Raw genomic sequence first — 10,386 nt, 5'->3', positions numbered from 1 at the left:
AGAGAGAGAGAGAGAGAGAGAGAGAGAGAGAGAGAGAGAGAGAAGAAAATATCACTTTTCTGTTGGTATTAGTTCTGATTGCATCCATCTCCTAAGCTAATCACTGTTGCTCAAAAATTTGGTTCATTTATTATCTTGAGCATGAGTCAAAACCTGAATCAGAATGGAGTCAGTTCACTAAAGGTAAAAGAACTAAAATTGGAGAACTGGAAAACTCCCTAAGCAAAAAAGATACAGTTGAGAATAAGTGAATACTGATTGTGCATAAACCATAACAAAACAACACACAAAAACAAAACCCAAACCCAAGCCAAACCAGACCAGACCGAATAAAACCAACCAACCAACCAACCAACAAAAAGAACCTGATGAATGAACAAGCTGCTATTCATGAAAGGAAATGAAGACCCAATTTCTCTCCCCCACAGTGTCATTGAATTGCTTTTGGGGTCTTGATGTGACCATTCATACCATTGTAGATTTTTGAATTTATTTCTCTAATGGCATTCTTGCTTACAGTCCCAGGCCTTTGTTCACACAATTTTATATTCTGGACATTTAAGATGGCTTGGTTTAATATTACTTATTGGTGAATATCTAGGAGCCACGGAGGAGAGATGATGGGTAAAGTCACAGATTAACAAGAGCAGAGAATGGTGGGATTTTCTGCTACCCACCCAGTGTTTCTGCTGCATCTTCAGGGACCTTTTGGTTTTGTTTTTCTAATTGTGTCTCTTTTCTTAAAGTTATTTTTTGAATTAGCATGAGATAATATACTATATCTATGAAGTATAGTGTGAGAATTCAGACCATGAACACAATGTGCCATCAAGTCAGGGAAGCAGCTTTCTGCATCCCCAGGCATTGATCAGTTCTTTGTGTTGGGAAGCCTTGAGCACTTAGCTTTTTTTTTTTTTTAAATAAATAGACAAATGAATAAATACACTGGTGTTTTGCGTGCATGTATGCTGGTATGAGGGTGTTAGAGCCTCTGGAACTGGAGTTACAGATGGTTGTGAGCTGCCATGTGGGTGCTGGGAATTGAACCTAGGTCCTCTGGAAGAGCGGCCAACGCTCGTAACCACTGAGTCACCTCCCTAGCCCCTTAAACTCCTGTCTTCTGGTTGCTTATTTGTTCTACAGTCACCTAGTGTGATGTAGGACACTGGAGCTTGTGTCTGTTACTTAGTCCTCAGGGATTTTTTTTGAAGTTTAAAAATTGCACAGAATCTGTTATATAAAATTGGTTTAGTTTTGAATTATTTATGGGACCTATTTATGGTCTCTGGTGGACCCTATCCTGCCTAACAGCTCTGGAGGAGATCCCAAGCAAATGTGATTTGATTTGAAAAAACAAAAAAACACTAGTCTAAGAGGATCACATGCTTGTTACTGCGTTTGTCGTAGGTGGTAGTGCTAGAGACACAGGCACAGAGGGATAGTGTGGGGGTCAAAGAGATCTGGGTGCATATTTTAGCAGTGTGTGTTCTTGTTAGAGTTTTCAATGCCTTAGATGCTCGAGCTATAGAATTGGGTTAGGAAAATAAGGACGTGATATCAGCTCTGTTTCATCTGACACTGGGTCACCATTCACAGTGTATTCTGGTGTGCACAGTGGGGGGACTGTTAGTTCTGTGGATTTGTAACCCATGGCTTTGTACAAAACGTTCTAGCATGGAAAGTAACTGAGTTTTCTGAGCATTCAATTATTAAGATGGAAACACCTGCCTAACCTTTGCAAGGGTGAGGAACAAAGGCTCCTCTGGCAAGTGTTATTAAGAGGAGATGGTAACTTATTAAAAACTGAGAAGAGAAGCCAAAGGATCTGCGATGTGCAACAGACTAGCGACAGAGGTGTGTCTGTGAAGAACTCAGGAGCCGGCTTCTCACTTAGCTTCAAGTTTTTATTTATTTTTAATTTTTGTCAGATTGTTGTATTGAGAACAAGGGGGCCCTTTGTTTGTCCCGGCCGCCCAGATAGCTTACATCTGAAATAATCACACAGAAATTGTATTAATTGAAACACTGCCAAGCCCATTATTTCCAGCCCCTTATTGGCTAACTCTCACATGTTAGTTTAACCCATCTCCATTAATGTGTATCACTAATTCACTGTGGCTTACTCGCATGAATCTAACCAGCATCCCTCTTGGGCAGGAGAATCATGGCAATCTGCCTGTCTCTGCTTTCTTCCTCCCCTAATTCTGTTCTGTCTTCCCCACCTACCTGAGTTCCACCCTATCAACTAGGCCAAAGCAGTTTCTTTAATAACCAATGAAAGCAACACAAATACAGAAGGGCCTCCTACACCACAGAAAATCTGAATATTGGCAGGAAGGCATTTCTCTATATGTTTTGCAGTTGAATGCATGTAATTGAATTGTTTTAGAGAGTTTAATTTGGTACAAATAGCTGAACAAAGTCAATTTATTTCTGTAAGTGTTATATAATATGTTGACAAAGGTCGGGAGATGTGTTTCCCAATTTTAAACGTCTTAAACATCTGGAAATGCTCATTTCAGCTCATTCCAGAAATCTCTTCCCTGACCTGGTTCACCACCATCGTGCCTCTGGTCCTGGTGATCTCCATGACAGCTGTCAAGGATGCTACCGACGACTATGTGGGTATTCGCTCTTGTGGAAGCTTGATGTCTCAGTGTCAAACAGGAAGTGGGAACCCAGCCAGCACTGCTGAAGGGTAGTCAAGCATGAGGCAGAGGGAAAGATTTATAATTACCAAGTTGATTTATGGGATGTTTTCCCACAGTTGTTGCATGTAGAAATTTAAACAAACCCACAATTTGGTATGAGTCGCTTAAAACTGTCCCCACACATATGGATAGCACACTTGTCTTAATGAGCTATGTTTCTGTTTCCTGATAAAGTGCCGAGCATATTTCAGTGTACACAGTGACCCTATAGCGTTTGAGGTTGAAAAAGAGGTCTGATGGTGGTAGAAAGTGGTGCGTGTGTGTGCACGTGTATGTACAAACACACACACTTCATTTTGAAATACAAAAGGAAAATCTCTCATTCCTATTAAACTTTATGAAATTCAGGCTTCAAGTCCCTGAAAGCACTCCTGTTCATCAGGGGGTGCGCACTAATATGCTGAGGTGACTTTGTGCGCATGTGAGAGAAACAGGAACTGGTTCCTGGTCGAAGTTCTCAAAACCTGTGTATGGTTGTCTCTGGACTGTGAGGTAAATGGCATTGCTGCCTTCTTAGAAGCAACTAGAAATGTGTAAGGATTAAGAGTTGTGGGTCTAGCACACAGTATGTGTGTATACACACACACACACACACACACACACACACACACACACACGATTTCCATGGTGATGCATATGCCAGGATAAGATGTAGGGAGATGAGTGTTGATTAGCTGTCCATAGACTGCTCAAAGCAAGCACAAGCTGTGCTCACATTGGACGGATAGCCGCACTGTCTGAACAGATGAACTGAGAATGCGCCCAGTGTTGCTGTTAGAATTGACAAAGTATGACTCAAGATGTTCTTGCCTAAATTCTGATTTTCCAGTTTCGTCACCGGAGTGATAATCAAGTGAATAACCGGCAGTCGGAAGTGCTCATCAACAGCAAGTAAGAAACTCGTTCTGTGGGCTTTTAGTAAGAGCTCTGGGGGCTCCCAAACAGGTCTCAGTGACTGGTGGCTTTCTAGTTTAATAGTGCGTATTTCTGTCCTATAATTTATTAGAAATTAATTCTTTGGTGAAGGCGTAAGTCACAAACAATGCCACAGCAGTTTGGAATTATGATTAATAGGGTGGTATTTATTTAAAGGGGAAAAAACTTACAGATCACCATCCCAGACAACAGCCCTCTGCGCAACCAGGAAGGGAGCGGGAAGTGAAGAGAGAGAGGAGAGGGAAATGGCCGCTTTTTTAAAGGGAGAGAGACCATGCCCCAGTGGGCTGGTATCTCAGCGGCTGTAGGCTGGAGGAGCAGAAGGACCTCCTGCAACACTTTGGGAGTTTATTTTATGGAACACAATCATATCTTTGATATTGTAGTACCAAGTAAATAGAGCTGACAGGATTTTATACTCCTCCCAAAGAGGAATTTAGGACACATTATCTACAGTAACATGAATTTTCCTCATATTTAATTTCATGTATTAATAATTAATTCATGTAATAAATACCATCTGTAGAAAAAATATTGACATCAGTAGTTATTTCAAACATGAACATATACCCAAACAACAGTGAAAACTCTAGAAAATCGAGAGAAATATTTTATTTATTTATTTATTAAACCAGTCTTTTCTCATTTTACATACCAATCCCAGTTCCCACTCTTCCCTCTCCCCATTTTCCCACCCCCACCCACTCCTCAGAGAGTGGGGAGTCAACAAAGTTTGGCACATCACTTTGAGGCAGGACCAAGGCCCTCACCATTAGTGAGCAAGGTAACCCTCCAAAGAAAATGGACTCCAAAAAGCCAGTTTAAGCACTAGGAATAAATCCTGGTCCCATTGCCAGTTGGCCCACTGACTCCCTAAGCCACACAACTGTCACCCACATTTAGAGGGTCCAGTTTGGTCCTATGCAGGTTTCCCCACTGTCAGTCCAGAAGCAGTGAGCTTCCACAAGCTCAGGTCAGCTGTGTCTGTGGGTATCCCCATCATGGTCTTGACCCCTTTGCTCATATTATTGCTCCTCCCTCTCAGGAGCTCAGCCCACTGCTTCGCTGTGGGTGTCTGCATCAGCTTCTATCAGTGCTGGATGAAGGTTCCATGATGACAATTAAGGTAGTCATCAATCTGATTATAGGGGAAGGCCAGTTCAGACACCTTCTCCACCATTGCCTAGGATCTTAGCTGGGGTCATGCTTGTGGGTTCCTGAGAATTTCCCTGGTGCCAGGTTTCTTACTAGCTCCATAATGGCTAAAGAGGGAAATCTTTAAGTTCCCTTCCATTGTTTCTTTTTATTTTACTTATTTTTGTATGGACCACTTTTCATATCTTTTAAATTCTACTTTTCCTATCTTTTATGTATTTATTTGTTTATTTTTGACACAGGGAGTCTCTGTGTATATCTGACTGTCCTGGAACTCATTCTGTAGACCAGGCTGACCTCGAACTCACAGAGATTTTCCTGCCTCTGCCTCCCTGAGTGCTGGGAATTGCTATAATGCCAATTATAGGTTTGTCATATGTAGCCTTTATTTTTATTATCCTGAACTGTCTTCTGCTTGCTCCTGGTTTCAGCAGAACTTGTTTCTTTTTTTTTCTTCCTTATTTGTTTATTTTTGAGACAGGTTTTCTCTGTGTAGCCCTGGCTGTTCTAGACCTCCCTCTTCAGACCAGGCTGTCCTTGCACTCACAAAGATCTGCCTGCTTCTGCCTCCCAAGTGCAGGAATTAAATGTGGTTTATTGTGTTTACTGATGTGCTGTATTGACTATATCTTGTATCCTTGGGGTGAAATCATCTTGCTTATAGAAAACAATCTTCTTAATGTTGAGTTCAGTTGGAAAGCATGTTGTTGAAGACCGTGTCTATCAGGGAGATTGGTTTATGGTTTTCTTTTTGTCTGGTTTTGGCATCAGAGGTATAATGGCATCCTAGGATGAGTTTGGTAGTGTTCCTTTCCTATTCTATATAAAAGTTTGAGAAGTGTTTGTATTAAATCTTCCTTAAAAGATTTGTAGAATTCAGCAGTAAAACCATCTACCCCATCTATGGTAACATTTTGGGAGCCCAATTTTGTGCAGGTCTTGTGTAGATGAAGACAGCTCATGGATGCAATGGTTGTGTCACCTGCAGAAGACATCTTTTTGCTGCACATCTCCCCTATCCCCTGGCTCTGACATTCCTTCTTTCCTCCACTTCTGTACTGCTTCCTGATAGGCTCTTACACTTTCTGATTGAGGACCTGCAGTAACAACAAACTCAGGCATCATGGGTTTACATGTCTGCTGATAATACACATTGAGTATGTCTCTGTGTATCTTCTACATGGAAGACTGGGACTCTTGATCCCATGGGAGAATTGATACACCCACCACTGAGTTACATCATCTTACTTTGATTGTGATGGAGACTTTCAGTTCATACAAGGGAGAAGTACTTTTTACCTCCAGCTACCTAAATTGTTTGTATATGGTTACACCATTGGAATCACATGTGGTCATATCATTGTAATCATATATATTCACATTATGGTCATACCATTGTGATCACATATGATCACAGTCATACCATCATAATAACATATGTTTACATTATGGTCATACCGTTGTGGATCACTTTATAGTCACACCATTGTGATCACATATGATCATATTATGGTCAGACCATTCTTATCGCATATATATCGCACATTATAGTCACACCATTCTGATTACATACGATCACATTATGATCATCCCATTGTGATCATATAACCTGTATAAAGAGCTTGCAGATTTGTAAGGAAAACTTGAGAAAAATCATTTTGTTTTACAAAAACAATGTCAACGAGACGTATTTTCATGAACTTAACAATGAATTTGAAAGTAAAGTCATGGGAAGAGTTTGAAGTGCTGTTTGGATGCAGTGAAAATACAAATATAAAATTTATCTTGACCTCTTCTTGCTAATTCATAATAAAAGTATTTCAAAATAAGTTTCACCTTTAAAAAATTACTTGCATTTTTACAAAGTCTTGTCTTGTTTATTTCTTGGGCAGTTTCTGTTTTTCAGCTTTGAGGACAGAAGGCACTGCTTGCCAAAGGGCTGACTCCTGTATGCAAGCCACAAAGCTGTTAGAGTTATTATAACAGTTTTCCATCATATCCAATGACTGTGCTGCATAGGTGGATTTTTAAGGGTTGAATTTCCAAAGGGCAACTGTTTCCCCAGATGAGGACATCTTGCTATAACAGGGAGCCGTCGCCCGTTCAAAGCTCTGCACACGGAGTCTTCAGTAGCAGCCCTATTTTCTTCTCAGGTTTATATAGCACAGAGAACTGTTAAAGCCCCTCAAAGAGCCACTTACACAATAGCCTTAGAGAGGGCAGAGGAGTTGACCTTAGCTTTTGTAGAGGAGGTTCATATCCCAAACCCCTCAGCAAACAATATGAGATTCCAACTTTCCCCCACCTTAGAAATGTCTTCTGGTCTTTTACTCTCCTCCCCCTTCCATGTTGGGGTTCAGTGTGGTGGGCCCATTGTCTTTTCTCAGCATCTGGGGCTCATGTGTGACCCCGCTTTGTCACTAAGTCTGGCTTGAGTCTTTCTTGGCTCCAACTGGATCCCATTGCTGTTATAACGAGTGCCCTTATTATGGGCAACGATGGGAGTTAAACAAACAGCAGATCCCGTGTAAGCTTTGAAATTTGGCTCATTTTCTTCTTTACAAAAAGTGATAGATTGAGGTTCCGAATTCCCTTTGAAAACCCAAACTCCAAAGACCTTAGGGATGTAAGAATATTAACTTTAGAAATATACTTTTGTTCAGTCTGAACTCAAGGCTGTCTACAGCAAAGCAATATCCTGATAGTATAAGATTGACTACTTACCCCCACCAGCATTTCCTCACTTAAAACTGGCTATTATTGGATTATTCTGCCTTCAGTTCCCCGAGATACTCTTAATGGGTTCATTTTCTCCATGAATTTTAAATGAACATATGGCCAATATACTACGGATAGAAACTGTAGAAAATGAAGAATATAAATAAAATATAGACGTTTTCTTGGTCTTGCTTTCCAGACTCATGTGATTCATATTTCATGCATCTTTTGCACTTTTCTGTTTCTTTTGTCTTTGCTGTTTCTGTTTTTCTCCACTGTGCAACGTTCTCTTTGGATACAATTGCGATTATTCTATATTCTACTGCCCTTGTAGCCTACCTGCCTCCTATCATCAGAACCCATGGGTGTGGCCTTATTCGAAATAAAATTGGTTTTGCGGTATAATTAAGTTGCTGAGATAAGATGATGCTCGATCACAGTATGTCTTAGATTCAACCACAAGTCTCTTAGGATAGAGAGAGGAGCACAATGTGCCCATGAAGGCCTGTATTCAAGCTACCCAGCCCCACAGAAAGGAACTCAGGGGCCACCAGAAGCTGTCAGGGAAAGCAGACCTCCTCCCTACACCTCCTCCAGCCTCTTGAGGGATTCTGTTTTTGCTGACACTTCGCTTTCAGATTTCAAGTTTCTGACATAGAGAGAATAACATTCTTCTCTTTTAGGCTACATATTCAGGGTGATTTGTTACTACAGCCCAGAGAGTGCCGATAGCAGGCTAGTGACTTCTTTAGATCTAAACACAGGAGAAGCTGGGAAATGTCCTGGCTGAGAAAATGACTGGCAGGTGCGACTGACCAGTTGTTAAAATAAGGAAACCCAGGGAGAGCCGTGGATGGGGGAACTGACTGTTGCTGGAGGAATGAAATGGACTCTAAGCAACGGAGGAAAATTGGTACAGCATGGCATACAGTTAAAACTACCAGGCTGGCTTGGCTCTAGTCACCGGCATGGAGGGCAGAGATGGCCCATGGTGCCTGTACTACAGACCTTGCTCCCCTAGCAAGGCTTCCTAAACTGTAGGGCTGACAGTTCATATTTACCCCTGGTCTCATCTGGTGTCCTCGTCCCTTCCAGGCGTGTGTGTTCAGATTGGCTTCCCCTTCACACTACTAAATTTAAGGCTTCATTTTAAATCAAATGCTCTTCTGGCTGGCTGCCTGAGGATTCCCATGTGCAGCATTGAGACAGGCAGGGGGATGAGGCCCTTGCTTCTGGAGAGGGGGTCTGGAAACCATATGAACTGTAAATAGTTTTAGAATATAAAAAATATTGTTTTCTGCCAAAAGGAAAGAACTGTGTCCCCCCCCCCCCTTTCTAGACTTAGTTATTAAGTGTCTGTTGGAAATTACTGGCCCTGATTGCAGTCTGCTCACTGTCTCTATCAGTGTCAGTGGAGGGGTGTCGGTTCTGCAAACACTGGCTCAGCAGAACTACGGTCTGGAATCTGGGAGCCAGGACTTAAATTGCTAGGTGCCGGATTTCGGAGGGAAATTTGCTTTCTTCCACATAACACTTCCTGCTGAAATTTTAACAAACAAGTAGTATAGTATATATTTAAACATATAGGAACAAGACAAATTAAAAATCGGAAAAGGGACATGTCCCCTTCTCCATATGCTGTGGGCACCAGGGTCTGTGCTACTTTTTGTCCAGATGGAGAACTCAGCAAGCATCTAATTTTCTTGGTTGGCCTTTCTGCTTTTACACTCGACCCTTCATTACAGAAGGGAATTTCGAAAGACTTATTTTCCCTAGGGCATTAATTCATGCGGCTAAGGGATCGCTACTCTTCCTGCAGCCAGCCTGGCAGGGATGCCCGTTCCTACTGTGTTGGGGACTAACTGTTGCTTCTTCGTTTTCTTTCTTCATCCTCTCTCTCTGTACCTGCAGTGTATCCCTTCTTGTATCCCCTGTTGTTGAGTTCATTTCCAGGGCATTTATGCCATCCTGCTATCTGACATTTATCCTTTTATCTGAACGAATGGATGCAGCTTTCCTACAGCATCACCATGACTTTGAGCAATAGCTTTTAAAAGTTTGGGTCAATCTGTTAAGTGTGGAGATCAGTCTTGCACACCTGATTTCTAGTTTTCCAGCATATTTATTTGTTTTTTTTTAATTTCTTTTTTTTTTCTGTGACTTGCCTATTTGTACTCATTATTTAACATTGACCCTCATTTCTTTGTGTTCTGTGAGGGAATATATTTTAAATATTGTCTTCTAAAAACATTCCTCCTGTAGAAATCAATATTGTATTCTAGAGTGTTACCTAAAGGTTTCCGTTGGCTTGAGTGGCACTTCTCCAAGCTGGATTGGGCATTGCTGGACCACCCACATTCCCCCCTATTTCCTTCTCACAAAATAGCGCAGATCAAATACATTCCTATTTTAAAGCTTCCCCACCCACTCCTGCCAGAGTGGCCTCTGGCTAATCTCGTCTTTCTAGCACCCTCTCCAGCCACACCAGAACACTGGCCTTCTCAGAACCCCAACACATTCTTTCCTTCTAGCTCTTCCCATCAATTTTTGTGCTGCCATGGCAACCGTAAATGCCACCGTAGTGCGCAGCACTTCAGTCTAGAACTCAGCCCTCTTCAGCACTCTTCCTTGTCAGCCTCTTAAGAACTGATTGATATCGCAACCCCTTGCTTAGTTCAAGATTGGCTGACAGTAAGGTGCTCCTTATATGTCGAACTCGGAGAACACACTCACTTTTTCAGCTAGCAGGGTGCATTCAAGGCACAGATTATTCTGGAGAAACTGGAGACAGAAGAATGAAGGACATGATCTATTAGAGATTCAGCTTGACTCTTTGAACATGCGAAATGTAAATCTGAAGTCTGTT

The 10,386-nt window shown here is 41.7% G+C and overlaps 1 protein-coding gene across 1 annotated transcript in view; it reads left to right on the top strand.

Annotated features, from left to right (window-relative positions):
* Positions 1-10,386, top strand: part of Atp8b4 (ATPase phospholipid transporting 8B4 (putative)) — a 148,698-nt gene that overhangs the window by 22,778 nt on the left and 115,534 nt on the right. Inside the window, exons 4-5 of the mRNA XM_026787834.1 lie at positions 2,523-2,621; positions 3,541-3,602. Coding sequence (XP_026643635.1) covers positions 2,523-2,621; positions 3,541-3,602 — 161 coding nt within the window. The remainder of the gene's footprint in view (positions 1-2,522; positions 2,622-3,540; positions 3,603-10,386) is intronic.

Source organism: Microtus ochrogaster (genome assembly GCF_000317375.1).
Source record: "Microtus ochrogaster isolate Prairie Vole_2 chromosome 14 unlocalized genomic scaffold, MicOch1.0 chr14_random_1, whole genome shotgun sequence".
NCBI classification, from domain to species: Eukaryota; Metazoa; Chordata; class Mammalia; order Rodentia; family Cricetidae; genus Microtus; species Microtus ochrogaster.
The sequence above is the reverse complement of the archived record's forward strand: the minus strand, read 5'-3'. Positions and strand labels throughout refer to the sequence as shown.